The 16,506-nt window shown below is 39.2% G+C and overlaps 1 protein-coding gene across 1 annotated transcript in view; it reads left to right on the top strand.

Annotated features, from left to right (window-relative positions):
• cdh16 (cadherin 16, KSP-cadherin) overlaps positions 1–14,563 on the top strand; it is a 25,747-nt gene extending 11,184 nt beyond the window's left edge. The window contains exons 10-18 of the mRNA XM_010772931.1: positions 2,295–2,507; positions 3,512–3,588; positions 5,676–5,867; positions 9,260–9,501; positions 9,597–9,727; positions 10,194–10,433; positions 12,819–12,935; positions 13,459–13,575; positions 13,784–14,563. Coding sequence (XP_010771233.1) covers positions 2,295–2,507; positions 3,512–3,588; positions 5,676–5,867; positions 9,260–9,501; positions 9,597–9,727; positions 10,194–10,433; positions 12,819–12,935; positions 13,459–13,575; positions 13,784–13,884 — 1,430 coding nt within the window. The 3' untranslated portion in view covers positions 13,885–14,563. The remainder of the gene's footprint in view (positions 1–2,294; positions 2,508–3,511; positions 3,589–5,675; positions 5,868–9,259; positions 9,502–9,596; positions 9,728–10,193; positions 10,434–12,818; positions 12,936–13,458; positions 13,576–13,783) is intronic.
• Positions 14,564–16,506: the final 1,943 nt, after the last annotated feature.

The raw sequence follows: 16,506 nt of genomic DNA, 5'->3' as shown, positions 1-16,506 counted from the left end.
GGCGACGGCCAATGGATAACAGACCCCTTTGTCCACAGCCACCAGGCACCACACTGTGGTTCAAGGCAACTGTGCTCGAGGTAATTTGACAAGCCTATATTATATACTGTATATGTTGTATTATACGAGTGGGGACAAAAAAGTATTTAGTCAGCCACCAATTGGGCAAGTTCTCCCACTTAAAACGATGAGAGAGGCCTGTAATCCAGAAAATCACATTGTCTGATTTTTTAATAATTTATTTGCAAATGATGATGGTGGAAAATAAGTATTTGGTCACCTACAAACAAACAAGATTTCTGGCTCTCACAGACCTGTAACTTCTTCTTTAAGAGCCTCCTCTGTCCTCCACTTGTTAACTGTATTAATGGCACCTGTTTGAACTCGTTATCAGTATAAAAGACACCTGTCCACAACCTCAAACAGTCACACTCCAAACTCCACTATGGCCAAGACCAAAGAGCTGTCCAAGGACACCAGAAACAAAATTGTAGACCTGCACCAGGCTGGGAAGACTGAATCTGCAATAGGTAAGCAGCTTGGTGTGAAGAAATCAACTGTGGGAGCAATTATTAGAAAATGGAAGACATACAAGACCACTGATAATCTCCCTCGATCTGGGGCTCCATGCAAGATCTCACCCCGTGGGGTCAAAATGATCACAAGAACGGTGAGCAAAAATCCCAGAACCACACGGGGGGACCTAGTCAATGACCTGCAGAGAGCTGGGACCAAAGTAACAAAGGCTACCATCAGTAACACACTACGCCGCCAGGGACTCAAATCCTGCAGTGTTAGACGTGTCCCCCTGCTTAAGCCAGTACATGTCCAGGCCCTTCTGAAGTTTGCTAGAGAGCATTTAGATGATCCAGAAGAGGATTGGGAGAATGTCATATGGTCAGATGAAACCAAAATAGAACTTTTTGGTAAAAACTCAACTAGACGTGTTTGGAGGAGAAAGAACACCATACCTACTGTAGAAACATGGGGGTGGAAACATCATGGCTTTGGGGTCTGTTTTTCTGCAAAGGGACCAGGACAACCAATCCGTAGTAAAGGAAAGAATGAATGGGGCCATGTATCGTGAGATTTTGAGTGACAACCTCCTTCCATAAGCAAGGGCATTGAAGATGAAACGTGGCTGGGTCTTTCAGCATGACAATGATCCCAAACACACCGCCCGGGTAACGAAGGAGTGGCTTCGTAAGAAGCATTTCAAGGTCCTGGAGTGGCCTAGCCAGTCTCCAGATCTCAACCCCATAGAAAATCTTTGGAGGGAGTTGAAAGTCTGTTTTGCCCAGCGACAGCCCCAAAACATCACTGCTCTAGAGGAGATCTGCATGGAGGAATGGGCCAAAATACCAGCAACAGTGTGTGAAAACCTTGTGAAGACTTACAGAAAACATTTGACCTCTGTCATTGCCAACAAAGGGTATATAACAAAGTATTAAGATGAACTTTTGTTATTGACCAAATACTTATTTTCCACCATAATTTGCAAATAAAGTCTTTAAAAATCAGACAATGTGATTTTCTGGATTTTTTTTTCTCTCATTTTGTCTCTCATAGTTGAGGTATACCTAGGATGAAAATTACAGGCCTCTCTCATCTTTTTAAGTGGGAGAACTTGCACAATTGGTGGCTGACTAAATACTTTTTTGCCCCACTGTATATATTTTAGATATAAAAAAAATACTACAGATAAACTATATTTACTCAAAAACCTCAACCCTAGCAGTTCTCTCATAAAACCTTCGGGCAATTAGATGTCAAGTCTGAATGACTTAAAGCCCCTCAAGGGAATGTCCAAAAATATTTAAGGGTTGGAGAGCATGTTTTTTTCCCTTTTAAATAATTGTTTTCTCCATTGTTGATGAGATCATTTTAAAACAATGCTATGAGACACTTAAAAAAAATCTTTAATCTATATTGGGAGTGATTATTCACAGCAAGGTAGAGGGAACACTGGGTTGAAGGGACTTTGCTGTGATAAAGATGTGAGAGGACCAGATAGATTTTATGAGAGCAGTTTGGGATTTTTTCCAGGAAAGGCACCCGGGGGAAAGCACGCTCACTCAACCCGATGATGCTTTAAAATGCTTGATTCTGGGAAATTAATCATCAAGGACAATCTGTTACCTGATGTAATTACTATGTGAGGATTAGTTGAGCAAGCTATTGTTTTATCCTTCCTCGCCCTTATTCTCACTCACTGCTCTCTGTGACTGGATTTTTTGGCTGAGGGATATACATTTGTTGTTCTTGGGTTTCATTTGGCTGTATTTTTTTCCCAGGGACAGAGATCCTGACAGTGCAGGCAGCCGATAATGACGATCCCAAGACGGACAACGTGCGGATCTTCTACCGTTTAGTCGGACAAATTCCAGAGAGTCCTCGAGCCCTCTTCAGAGTGGACCGTGACTCGGGGGTCATCTCTGTGCAGGCAGACAGTATGGAGGGTACAGCCCCTCAGTACACCCTCACCATCACTGCTGAGGATGCCAAAGGTGACTTTAGATTGATCCAAAAATGCAGCTTTCCTCATGTTGGGATTTTTCGTTCAACAACCCTGCTAAGTCTCACAAAATAGGAAACACACCCTTTTAAATTTGACTTTTACATTTTATTTGCTGAGATTCCCCCTTGGCAGAGGTCTGTGTCTCTGAGAACTTCTACTTTTTATTGATTTCTAGGAAAAAAGGCATTCCACTTTCTATTGAAAAATACAATCTATTAAGAAACACATTACGTAATGGACATAAAGTTGGATAGATTAAAATATAGATGAAACTAGCATATATAGTATTTTTAAATACTAAAATAAGAACATATTCATTATTTGTTGTTCTAACTTTATTATCTAGTTTGCCCAATACAAATTAAAAAATAAAACCATTTTATTTATTCAACAAAGCAAACAAAAATGGTTGAAAAGGTGCAATACCCTATTTCTCCTATTTCCTCTACTGTGCTTGTATTGCGTAGACAAATATAGACATATGCTCTTAACAGGTGCATTAGTTGTGCTTTGGTTATTTTCTCTCAAAACAAATGAGAAAAAAGAGAGCTACACTTTTTTTTTTTCCGTGTGAATTTAGTGCATTCCTTAAAAAGACTTTGCAAGGCCAAGTTTCCAATCACCATCCCTGTTATTCAAGTCGCAATTGCAGACTGCACAGCCAATCACAATTTCATCCAAATGTCAGTCAAAATATAGAAATAGTTTTCAATAAAGCTGCAAACTCAACAATCAAGGTGGGACAAGAGAGAAAAGAAAGCAGTGATAAAGAACCAAATGAAAAAGCCTTTACTGTACCAGAGGGTAACATAATGTATAGCTATTTACCAGTGCATGTACATTGTGCTCTGGGGTGACGGATAATGTGGTTTGCATGACTCATGATTGTTGTGATGGAGTCAGGATGATGTTCTTGCTGTTCCTTCACTATGTTATGTGCATGGTGGGCTGACCCTGAGTCACTAACAGAAGCTGTGATGATTTCCCTGGCAGGTCTTAACAGTTCGTGCACTTTGGTGGTGACGGTACAGGATGAGAACAACAACCCACCAGTCTTCTCCCAACATGAGGTACGAGCACATGTTTACACACACTAAAGCAACTGTGTTCTCAGGTCATAATGAACAATACTTTTTGATGAAAAGGCAGGCCAAACATCACAGGCCATCATAAGTGGCTGTTAGACTGCAGACTCTTAATCTGCTCTGCAGGTCACTGATCTAATTTTCCTGGCGGGAAACTAGATATGCTCTCTAATCTTAGGCTTATAGCGATGGCCCCATGTTATTGATGAGAGTTTTATTCAGTTCTTTGTACTCAAAGTGGACTGTGTTCTCGGAGTTTAATCTGGGAAAGCTTTCTTTGGCGAGCACTTTCCACTTTTTTATTTAGAGTCTAATGAATTAAATGGATAGACAATATGTAAGAATGTATGTCCTCACAGCTATTCAAATCACATACATGTCTGCATCAGCTGTTCTTTTATAAGAGCCCCCTTCCTGGATATAATGTACACAAGAGAGTTAAAGTGGCGCTCCTTCTAAAATATATTTATACAAGTTATGCGCGCTTTAAAGGTGGCTGTATAAAAGTAACTTTTAGTGTTTAAGATGAAACGAGAAAGGGGTTTCATTTATTTTGTTGCAGCTGCTGGTTTGAAAAAAAGAGTTCTAAACAAAGGCGGTTACAGGAAATCCCTTCACTTTTCACCCACATGTGCATCATAACAGAAGAGAAAGGAGTTTTCTGAGTTGGGAGTTACGTGGGAGACCCATCATGCTGTGATAATAGGGAACCATCCTCTGGCTGTATTCTCTGTCAGGCCACTGAATAGGCTGCACAGACATTGTTGTGAAGGAACATTTTAAATTTGAGCAGGGAAGGAAGTGGTTGTCTTTAAATGTATCAGCGGAAATTGTCTGTAGAGCTTCGGCTTGAATAACCAGGCCAATAACAGGAGAGACATTGAATACAGATGTGGATAAAAGACTGTGCAATATCACTTTTATAACATCTGTTGTTATGGTAAACTCTTTATGTCCTTACTCTATCCAATTAGCACTTAAGTATCTTAACCAAACGTTTTTCAAGCGTTGCTGAAAGCTCATTTTCCTGCCGTGAGCACTTGTTCATATAATGGCTGCCCCACACACACACACACACACACACACACACACACACACACACACACACACACACACACACACACACACACACACACACACACACACACACAAGGTGGAAAATGCTCTTGGGCAGGTCACGCCTGAGAAGAGCAGCTTTTTCCGTGGCGATGGGGAGGCAGCACTGTGGGGGGATGTGGGAGGCGAGTGGTGACAGGGCTGGGGTCAGCGACCCTGTGGATGGGGCAGCTAGATCAGAGGCAAGGCTGCTTCACTAGAGAACGTCTGAGAGAGCTGATTGTATGGCTGTCTGAAAACACAGAGGTGTGTGAATAAAGGTTAGCTAACACTAAGAGGGCAAGAGGGAGCAAACATACACTCACATGTATACACACAGACTGTCACGACAGTGGGAGAATTGAAAAGTGGACAGTCAGCCAGATGTTCAACTGCAAGAACAGCTGCTATGATATAAATATTGAATTAATTTTGATTCATATTTAGTTCAGCTTTTAATACAGAGCCATTTGAAAATATAGTGTATTGGTCAGCTTTACATGACCCTGCCTCCAGGATATACCTTAGGACATTTTTTACATTTGAGAGATCTTTGCTAAATATGTGTGTATGTAAAATATAATCTTCTATTCTCTGATTATAAATTATTTGATTAACAAATCATAATCACTAGTGTGCCTAATTCCAGTATTGGTCGGTCACTTTAAGAATACAGTCATGTTTTAAAGATAGATTATTACAAAAAAATCAAACTGCGGTATTACAAATTGTGATAATAGCAGAATGCCATTTTTCTTAAGAAAAATGCTCTAATGCATAATACAAAAATCACCACAAACTACTTGTTGCACTTTTTGAGGGGGGAAGTTTTACTTGAGCTAAAATATGAGAAGAGAATTTCTAAAAAGGTTACATTTTATTATAATTGATTACTATTGTATACATTTGCACCCTAAGGGCATTTCTAGATGATGTCTCAAATTAATGATTGCTGTTTTCCGTCTCCTTTCCATCAGTATGGGCCCTTCCACATCCCAGAGGACGCTCTGGTGGGCACCACAGTAACAGCTGTGCTGGCCGGGGATGCAGATGTTCGAGGAGGAGACAGCTGGCAGGTGGACTACCGTTTAGAGTCCGGTAACGAGGAGGAGGTCTTTACATTTGTGACAGACAAGCAGACCAATGAAGTCTCACTGATCCTTTCAAAGGTAAACAACACACATCATGCTGTGACCTTGTAACACCATTTGAGGGCAATATTGATAACTGTCCTCATACAAAGAGTTCTCTAATCTCCAAATTAAACTGATGTGCTTTTTTTCTTTATCTTGTTTAGAGTATGAGGGAGTGCACACACATTTCTCCTTTCAGAAACACATTGAAATGTCAAGGACAACGTTTGGCGTGATGGCTTGTGCAGTGACGAAATAGCAGTCATATATAGATCATAGCATTTTTTTAAGGACAAGGTTTTCATATCAAAGTTTGTCCATGTGGCACTTACAGAACGTTTGGGTGAAAAATATTCTAATACTTCCGTCTGACATGCCTTAATTAAAAAGAGTCCAGATGACAATGTCATATTTTAGCCCAATAATCTCTGCTGGTGGTCTGCTCTCAGTAAGTGGGCCAGGCAGGAGCCAGTCAATTATTTTCAACCTCTCAGTGGGAGAGACAAATGTGATTGAACTGTGAGCGGCAGACGCTCTGCTGAGATAAAACAGGAGATGTCTAAAAGCTAAAAATGGATGATGTATATCTTAAGATTCGAACACAAGGACAGTTGTTTTTAGAGAAATTGATCAATTCTGTCTATTTGAGTTTGTGTTTAAAGCTCTTGTATTTACCTTGTTACATATCATTGTAACTAGCTTTGTGTCGAGGGATACTGTTGTTTAATTAGCTGTCTTTAACAACATATAGCTTAAATTGTTCACTTGTAAAGCTTTTTTAATTTATTTAAAAATAACACACTGTTCACAGCCCATGTAAATAATTAGATTGTGTGAGCAGACACTAGTAGCAGTTTACCACACAGGCTAGAAGCTGCCGTTTGTTGTAAATATATAATGAACCAAGGGATGGGAGAGGAATCAAATTAGGAGGAGGAGAACAAGAAATGCTAGACATTACGTTGAAATAACCAACCTTTATATAACAAAAGAAACAAGATCAAATATAGTTTGAAGTTAACTAGAGCTTTTTATAGCAGTTCAGTTAATCGTGGTAATGATGTAATGTTAATTAATTAATTTAAAGTTAACACCAAAACAATCCTTAAAGGTGGGGTAGGTAGGTTTGAGAAACCGGCTCGAGATACACTTTTTGTTATATTCCATAGAATGCTCTTAACATCCCGATAGCAATGAATATCTTAAGTGCTTTGACCAAAAATCTATAAAAATTCATCTGTGGAAGCCGCAGTGCTGTAAAAAGCATGACCAATCATTTTAGCCGGCCCGGCCAAAGTAACTGGATGGCCTACCTGCCTGTGAGCCTTCCATCTGTGCACAAACTTATCTCGTGCCCTCATTGGTCATGTGCGCGTTCGTGTGTGTTGGAGGAGGGCCTCTGTAAGGAAGTGGCAGATTTTTTCCGGTTGTGTATTTTCAAATTCTAGCGCACTCGAGCCGGTTTCTCAAACTTACCTACCCCACCTTTAATAGATATTAATTCATTAACTAAAAGTGTCACTCAAAAGTATGAATCTTTTAATCTTAGAAAACAAAATGATTTGAGAATGATGTTTGCAGAAAGAAGTTGTTAACTTTGATCTCTTTATTACAAAGAGATTTGTTATATGCTTAATTTTAACTCAGACAAATGCTTTAAAACTGTAGAACGGCGTATATAGTTGTGCTGCGATGGAAGAAATATGATAGCTGCTTTTATTACGGATGAGCCATAATTCAAACATATTAAATGTTTTTTATTTTTCAAGAGAACAACCTGCTGACGGTCCAAAATCTTTATTTGAAAGACAAATTTGATTTAAAGGGGGAAAAACATGGAATCTCAATAACATGTCAAATTAATTAGATATACTTTTGAATACACAATGACTCAATTAGCTGCATGGATGTGGTCCAAGAGGTCATTCATAGTGACAAACACAAAGAGCAGTTATCTTATCACACACAATTGCTCACATTTTTGCGGCAGATAGCTTTTCTCATGGAAAAAGCTCAGATACCCACTGTTCAAAGCGTAGCAAGAATCTGTTGAACAAAGCGGCGTATTAAGCAGCTAACAAACCAGATATTCCCCAAGGAGTTGGTGGAGAGCAACAATATGTAAAAATCTAACTAGCATTCATCAGGTTGAAACAAACATGAATCCAAATGAATAATGTTCCTCTGTATCTGCTGTATGGGAAAATGAGGAACTGTTAATATGCTTACCATATCCATATCAACTTAAAGGGTGATCATATATGTGTTTTGTTTGCAGCTGATTTCTGGGGTCCAGGTTTTCAGTTTACAATAAATGAGTGTAATATATAAATAAGAAAATTAGGGACTTTATATTTAGTATGAAGATTGAGTTGAGGTTGCCGTTCACTGATACCTCAATCGTATTTAGTGGGAGAAAAATCCAGAACGAATCCAAAGTAGTATGAGCACGTTAAGACGTTGAGTAATAAAGTCGTTTAGATGACTACAGCCTCGAGAGATTCCATGAACATGCTCTGCTGCACGAAGTAGTTTGATGCGTCACTTCCAGTCAGCGGCACTCGTGCACCCTCCAAGGTCTGCGTCTCTTCTCCCTGGCAACAGAGATGCACTTCTGCCTGAGCAGTGTGGTGTCAGGCAACGCTGGTTTTATAATGTCTTATTTTATAGGCAAACAGAACACACTTCACACGCTTCACGTCAAAAGTATTAAAGAATAAGAATGCGATCCATCAGCCTTTAATTATCAATTTCCCCTTCTCAAATCTTTGAAATCTAACATTATGCTATCTTTAACCAATGACAAGTATTCAAATCATTGACGGGCTGTAGAACTACATGTTTAATCAGCAGGTCACAGTTACTGTTTTTGCTGTTTTTAAATCAAGATGTATACATTGAATTCCCTGTAATGTCATATATCATTTTTGTTAATCCAATGTTAACCATAAATCTAAGCACAGTAGGACATGATCTCAGTGCAGAATAATGGCAAATATTTCATTTGTGACACAGTGAATCAATTGGCTCTTCGCTCTGTGACGGTGTCTGGCTCATAACGGAAAAACACAGCAAGAGCTGTTAAATCTAGTTTCCTTTGAGTCTCTATAGGGGACTGGACAATGTCCGTCGTCTGCAAAGAAGATACGCTGGTTCTCTTTAATGTGTGGGCGTTGAATTGAGTGCCTATAACTAAAATTAAATTCTCAGAAAATGTAATACTTTCCTCACATTTATTTCAAATGGTGAAACATTAAGCATTTATAATGGGATTACTTTTCCCAAAGAATAAGCATAATTTCCTACTTACCCTCAGTGGTATACCAATGTAGATAACTTGCTCTTATGGATTGCAGCGCATTGATGTTTCATAACTGATGTCCTGGTTCATTGGGAATTACTTTCTTGTGTTTTATAAATGAACAAAGGTGTTGGACTTTGAACGTGAGAGTGAGTACATCCTGGTGCTTAGCGCTCAGAACCCAGTGGCTCTGGTCCGAGGCCGATACGGACCTGCATCCACGGCAACGGTCTCCATCTATGTGGATGATGTGAATGAAGGTCCGATTTTGTCTCAGAGCCATTATGAGGTGACTGTCAGAGAGGGGGAAGAGCCAGGACGGGTCATCGCCACCATCCGCGGTTATGACCCCGACTCTCACCCAATCAGGTAAGCCTGAGACAATGAATATTTAATCAATAATTATCTTAATTCTGCTATAGTATTTTTTTTAACAGATGGTTTTACAATGTTGTTCTGTACAGATATTCTCTTCAAGGGGACACCAAGAAATACTTTTCTATAGGGAAGTATTCTGGTGAACTAAAGACGGTGCAGGCCTTGGACAGAGAGGAGAACAGCACATACACCATGGAGGTCATTGCAGTGGATGGGCGTACGTTTATTTTCATTCCTTTAAAAACCACACATCCATTTCCAGTTAATTATTGACAAAATGTAATGTTATTATATTTCAAATATATAATTGATATCATTTGATGAGTGGATTATTATGCATACAATATAGTGGCTGTGGTAATTTTCCTTTCTGAATAATATTCAATAATCTTTACATATCTTCAAATTTCCTGATAATAATTGACAGGAAAATACTTAAAAGACACAACTTTCTACACTAACACAAATACTGTAAGCCTATACAAATCCATTCAGACAACCAGATTCCTATTAAAACAGATGTAAAAGGAGAGTTACATGATAGTGAGATCAAAAGAAAGCATTAAGAGTGCAAGAAAACTGAAAAAATAAAGACAATTAGGCAAGGAATGTACTTAGCATCATTAGATCATCTGTATTTGTTTAGGGGCGCATACGTTCAACATCTCTTGTGCTCCTCTTAGGAAACTCTTCCTTGTCTGCGTCCACCCTGGTGACGGTCCAAATCCTAGATGTGAACGATAACAGCCCGGTTCTGGTTGGAGACTATTCCTGGAAGTACCTGTGCACGCCTCGCTGGGAGGACCAAGCTCTGGTGCTGGCCTCACGGGACAGTGATGGGCCGCAGCACGGGGGAAGACTCAACTTCTCCCTGCGCAGTGATGCCACAGTGCGACGCAACTGGAAACTAACGCCGATTAATGGTGAGGTGGACGCAGACTTAGTCAACACGGTCAACCCACGGCAGACAGTTTTAGTCTTTTTATTTAAGCTGAAAAGTGAAGACAAGTAAGGTCACATTGTATGGAGGACCTACTTTAGTTTAGGCAGGCCACCAAGGCTGAGATTAATTGTAGCCAATAATCAAAGTGTAGACATTTATAATACAGGTGTTTCAAGTATCAATATGCCCAAGTACTCTGGTGTGATGCTGTGTGCCAACACACTCTCAGAGCCAGCCAGAGAGCTGCTTAATGGATTCACTGCATATATCAGACCAAAGAAGAATCCTTAAATCCATCACGATTTCTAAATCAAATCATTCCATTCATATGGAAAACTTAATACATTATCGTGTACTTCGAGATGGTTTATGGACCAAGTAAAGTGCTAAGTCCAACTTGCTAAGAAACAGCCTGCTTTTAAATAATGCAAGGAGTTAATTTTTTGAATAAGACAGGTTGATGTCATCCAGCCATGAGGCTGTGCAGTATGACGTTGCTGATAAATGGGTTTTTAAATACACCCTGTGGACAGCGAGTTTTCCTAAGTGTGCTAAATGTTTTTGAATTATATGAATAAAAATAGGAGATAGGACATCCATGAGAAAGAAACAGAGTGATCTGTCCCTAAAGATGTGCAAATGGCCCTGTTCCTTTTCTGCATAATTTCATCAGTACTGTCTGGGAAGCTCTGTCTGCCTTTGTAAACTGCTAGCGTTAGGCACATTTAATGGAAACTATTTGCTGCATTGACGTCTGTCATTAAGTCATTCAAACAGCTCAACCACTTCCCTCTCAGAATTTTGTTATCTCCCACGTTCCCTCGCCTGTTCCTGTTGGTATTGATTGAGCCCGAGCTGTAATTATATCTTCTGTGTAATTTATTTGGCGTCACCGCTGGGTTCCTGCCAGCTAATGGAGGCTAAAAGAGGAATATCCCAGAATGCTTTGCACCTGGTCTCAGCCAGTAACGGACGTACCCATAAATGTGTACTTGTACCGGTCTAATGGGTGCTGGTGCACGTTTTGCGTGACAGAACCATAACCTCTCATGAAAAGAAAACGTGTGTGTGTGTGTGTGTGTGTGTGTGTGTGTGTGTGTGTGTGTGTGTGTGTGTGTGTGTGTGTGTGTGTGTGTGTGTGTGTGTCTCCAGTCTTTCAGAGCCTCAAATGTACCATGTTTAAATAATTGGCAGTTCTTTTCAATGCTGTCATTCAGTTAACGAGGCAGCTAGCTCAATCTTATTCCACTTACATTCGCTCTTAATGGCTGTTCATAGAAGTGAGGGGAGAAAAGTGACACATCCGCTCTTAATGTAATGCATTTAATACCATTGTAATGTCAAATATACTTTTTGGCATTACAATTATCCAAAATATCGCTTGGTAGGTAGTCACAGAACCAATCTTTGTAAATGTCACAGTAGAGGTGAAACAGTGCAGATAGAAGATAATTTACCAGCATGCACACGTCCTGTTTCCCTGAGAGACAAATGGAACATGAAGGGGACTGATGGTGAGGTGCAAGCGTGAAGTTTAGGACCCCCAGATAAGAGTTCAAAGAGCATGATAAAGCAGTTCTCTTTACTGGACGGGCTTTTACGTCATGCAGCCAGACGTGTGTTTTTGACTGATTTACAGAGATAAGATACAGAGTCATACGCTCCAGACCTCTCCATACTCTGCTCCATTAGTCCCTCCAATGCAGCTTTATGCATGTTTGTGCTTGATTTCTACTTTGCTAGAATGCATAAAGAAGTTGTTTTGCAGTTGAGACCTACAGTATATGATGTAACACGTGTAGTGCACAGGAATGATGCCTTCTTTTTTTTCTTATGAGAAAATATTATGAAAGCAATATTGTTATGCTGTGCAAGTGTTTACCATCCATCAAATACCAGTACTAAGTAGCATACACTTGTTTATTTTTCTAACAACCGCGGTTTTGAATTTCGGCTTGTTGCTGCGGTTGTGCCTTACCTTGTTGTGATTTAAAGGTCCCCTATTATACTGTATTATAGGTCTCAGATATATTCAAAACATGTCTCGAAATACCAAACAGATTGTGCAGTGAAGCATCCCATAAACCCCTCTGTTTCAGCCCTGTTTCAAAAGTGCTGATTCTCTTTACTTTAGACGAAAATAAAGTACCACTCCCAAAAAAACACAATGGTGCTCTAGGAGGATATTCAGGTGATACGGTGGGCGGGTGTTACCTAAGTTGGTGATTGGCTAATGGTTACACAAGCCAAAAAATCATTATGACATCATAAAGTGGCCAAAATCTGATCAGCTCATTTTCAGATAGGTGACCAATAGGTGACCTTTAACACATTTTTCATGTCATGTATGTGTTTTGTCTTTCAGATACTCACACCAACCTGTCCCTGAACATCCCGTACCTCGCCCCTGAGGTCTACACTGTGCCCTTCACCATCTCTGACAGCAGCTCTCCTCCCAGGAGCACCTTCATAAACCTGCCAGGTATTACCTGCTCTCCTGCTGATGAGCTAAAGTGAACACACGAAGGCTATGGAACAAAAGCGTAGAAACAATCGATAAAGATCAACCCCTGTGTGTGGCAGCATGTCCCAGCACTGCTCTTGTTTAATAATGATGCAATGGAGCTTCACACCGGGCGTGTGATTACACAGCTCTCTTAACACTCTGTCGAACAGCTGCTGACATATTATATGCATAACCTAAAATAACACGCAGGTTCAATATATAAAATCTGTTTTCATATATTATAACAAGTATAGTTGTACAGATAAACATTGAACTCCTTCCACTCGTCACTTTCAGAGTTTATATTAAATATATTTCTAAATGAATCTTCCATTCATTATAAGCAGAGAAATGTTTTTGTGTGTTATTGGAGTTAAGGTTCGTAACTCGACTTGTTTTGGCGACTCTGTAACAGTACAGTAATAAAAAGGGGCTATGAGTCGTATTTCCTGTTTACTCAAAACTACTCTGTTGTTTCACCCTTTCCCTCTCCTGTTAGTGACAGTGTGCCCCTGCAACGTCAGAGGGAACTGTAAAATGGCTGCCAAGCAGTTGCAGGGCATGCCAACTATCCAGTCTGCAGTGGGGATTCTGCTTGGCACTTTTGCAGTCATTGGTAAGTATACTATAGTTTAAACAACTTTGCATTAGCTCCATGAGAAGCTTTATAAAGTGTTTTTTAATTGTTTGTGCAGGGCCTGTGTACTGCATTGCATTCAAAGTTTCAAGGCTTTTGTGATACTGTGCTTATTCAATGTTATTCGCAGACAAATAAGCATCAACATAATAATGTGGCTGAAAATCTGATTGTTTTTTTATTCCAGGAACTATTCTTGTTGTTGTGTTTGTGAGACTCTCCTACCAAAACCCAAAACAACCGAGCAAAACGAACCAGGAGAGAGTTCCCCTGAAGACTTCTATCTGATTAGGATGAAACTGATGATATTGTGCTTCCTGCTCACTGCCTCCGCCAAAGGGATCAATGTAAGAATGTTGCTTTTAGGGCACTGAGTTCATTATCTGAATTTCTAAAAGTGAATGTATATTTCGGTTATTAGTTCAAACGTCAGATGTTCTGAGCAGAAGTACAAGACATTTTAAATTAGCCTAGATGTGTAATTTGCAGTATGAAGTACTCAGGCCCGTGCCTGGGACAAGATGTTGACTTGTGTTTTAGGTTTGTCTTTTTTATTGTTATAGAACTGTTTATTTGTTTAAAAATGATGCCTTTTTACTAGCACAGAGCAGTGGGGCCATGGGTTGTTATAACAATTTAGAGATTTTCAGAATTAAGTCATAATATTAAAAGTAAAAAGCTACTTTATTTCAACGTTATTCTTAAAATATTCTTTTGTCTAACCTTGGCCCAAATACTCTGTTAATTTACACTGCATTTTTCTGTTGTTCATTCATGTTAGACACATCTGGTGATGGAAGTATGATACTATATCTTAGATCTCTAATTATGATAATGACGTTGTTACATAAAGAAACTTTTACATTTAATGAAATGCCTGTAAATACTGGGTTTTGATTTAATCTAATTCAACATGTACTTTAAGAATTAAACATGTAGCAAGTACCATAGCTGCATCATTTCATAATTAAAAATCATCCCATCTTATCTTTGTTCTATTAATTGAATCCACGTATAACGGTATATAGTCTGTGGCCTCTCAAACCTGTAGATTCACTCATTCACATGTTTTCTTTCTTACCTGCTTGCTTACAACACACTTCTAATCTAATGAGAAAGCCTGAAATAGCCCTGTGTTTGTAATTGTATTTGCGCAGCGTTCCAATCTCTGTGATTAAGGTTATATATATGCTGACCCAGAAGACCTCACATGCAAGCAAACTTTATTCAGACAAGAGTGATGCTATAAATATCTCAACAAGTGAAGGTCCGCTGAATGACATTCACCTAGTAATGTCCAACAGACTAATCACCTCTCATTCAAGACAAAGCCTGAATAGATGCTAAATACTCATCAATTAGGAACAAAGGTTTAGTTAATATAGAATTACTTTTCATGTTCGACTGTGAGGAAGGAAAGGAGCAAGAAATGATCCTCTCACAGACACCATATTTGGAACTTACTGTATAGACCAGAGGCAAAAAGCATCCAACAAAATGTTAGGTCTGAATTTATAGATGCAGATTGTTTTTGTCAACAAATTATCATTGACATTTTTTTTGTATTAATCTGACCATTCTAATCCATCAAATCGATATTATTTCGTTTTTTTTTTTACAATATTTATAGTGTGGTATAAAGTCAAACAAGCGGAATAAAGACACAGGTATATTTTTCACAGAAGTAGCTGGAGACCAAACCAGATCTTAAAGATGAGTTAATAGCTAAATGATAATGTTTATGGATGTTACTATTTGCTAACAAATTAACTACGATATAGGATGATTATGCAACAGTTCGGGTTTTGGCGGTTTTGTCAAGCCCGACAATTAATTATGGTAGCTTTATTTGCAATATGACCCTTTATTCTCTAACATGAAACCAAAACTAACTCTGACATTTTGACATCCTTTAATCACCCCTAAAAACCAATCGCAGCAGACATTTCAGCTCTTCATAGTTGAAATGCTAAAGGTGATACTAATAACATTCATAATGGCTCTGTTCTCTTCAAGTGTCCCACACAAAGTGTAACATTGAGCAAGCATACATAGAACAAGGACCCTAAACTTAGATGGCTAACACGATTGATAGCCATAATCATTTTGATATACACAAGTGCTTTGACAAGCTGTGTTCCATGAAAAAGACCTATTAACCCTGATTAAATATCTAAAGAAAGTGTATTATTATTATGCCATTCACTTTCACATATTTGTTTCTATGTACTGCACACATTACACTAGTCCATCAGTAATGGACTAGTCCAAATGTACTGTTCTCTCAGTACAGTACGAACAAATATTCAGGCAAGAATTCCAGATTGGAAATGATGATGACGTACACAGATGCAGCCCTTCATCTGTCTGGAAGCTGTATCTTTTTTTATTTATATCTCAGCAGACAGTTGTTGAGATACATTATATTCTATTCTACCAATCAAGCAGGCATAAAACCGAGGGCAACATACGGCATCATTGGAGCAGCAATTAGATGTCAAATCTAAAAATAACCACATGTTCACACACTGAATATCACAACTACATGTGTGCAATGGGGGTTGCTTTCTCAACTGGATATTTTTGATGTGCAGTGACTCACCAAATATACAGACAATGTTGCTGATAGCCTACGCACCCACTGCCCATTTATATGAGGCTATTTATATCTCCAGCTAGCCATTCCAATCAAAGCAACATCGCTCCAAGTAAAAGAAAAGTACACTGAGAAGGACCCTGAGGGACATGATAGAGCAGGAAGAAAGGGATAAGCTTGTGACACAGGGTCAAGCGTTACATTTGGGATGTAATGAGCCTCCAACTTTAGCCTTGATGTGTTCCAACACATCCTCCGAGGACAGAGATATTTCAGCTGAACGACTCGGGGTTCAAGGCCACAAAGAGAAATGG

The sequence above is a fragment of the Notothenia coriiceps genome, unplaced genomic scaffold (genome assembly GCF_000735185.1).
Source record: "Notothenia coriiceps isolate Sejong01 unplaced genomic scaffold, NC01 NC01_scaffold00000339, whole genome shotgun sequence".
In the NCBI taxonomy this organism is placed as follows: Eukaryota; Metazoa; Chordata; class Actinopteri; order Perciformes; family Nototheniidae; genus Notothenia; species Notothenia coriiceps.
This window is presented reverse-complemented; position numbering and strand designations above follow the sequence as displayed.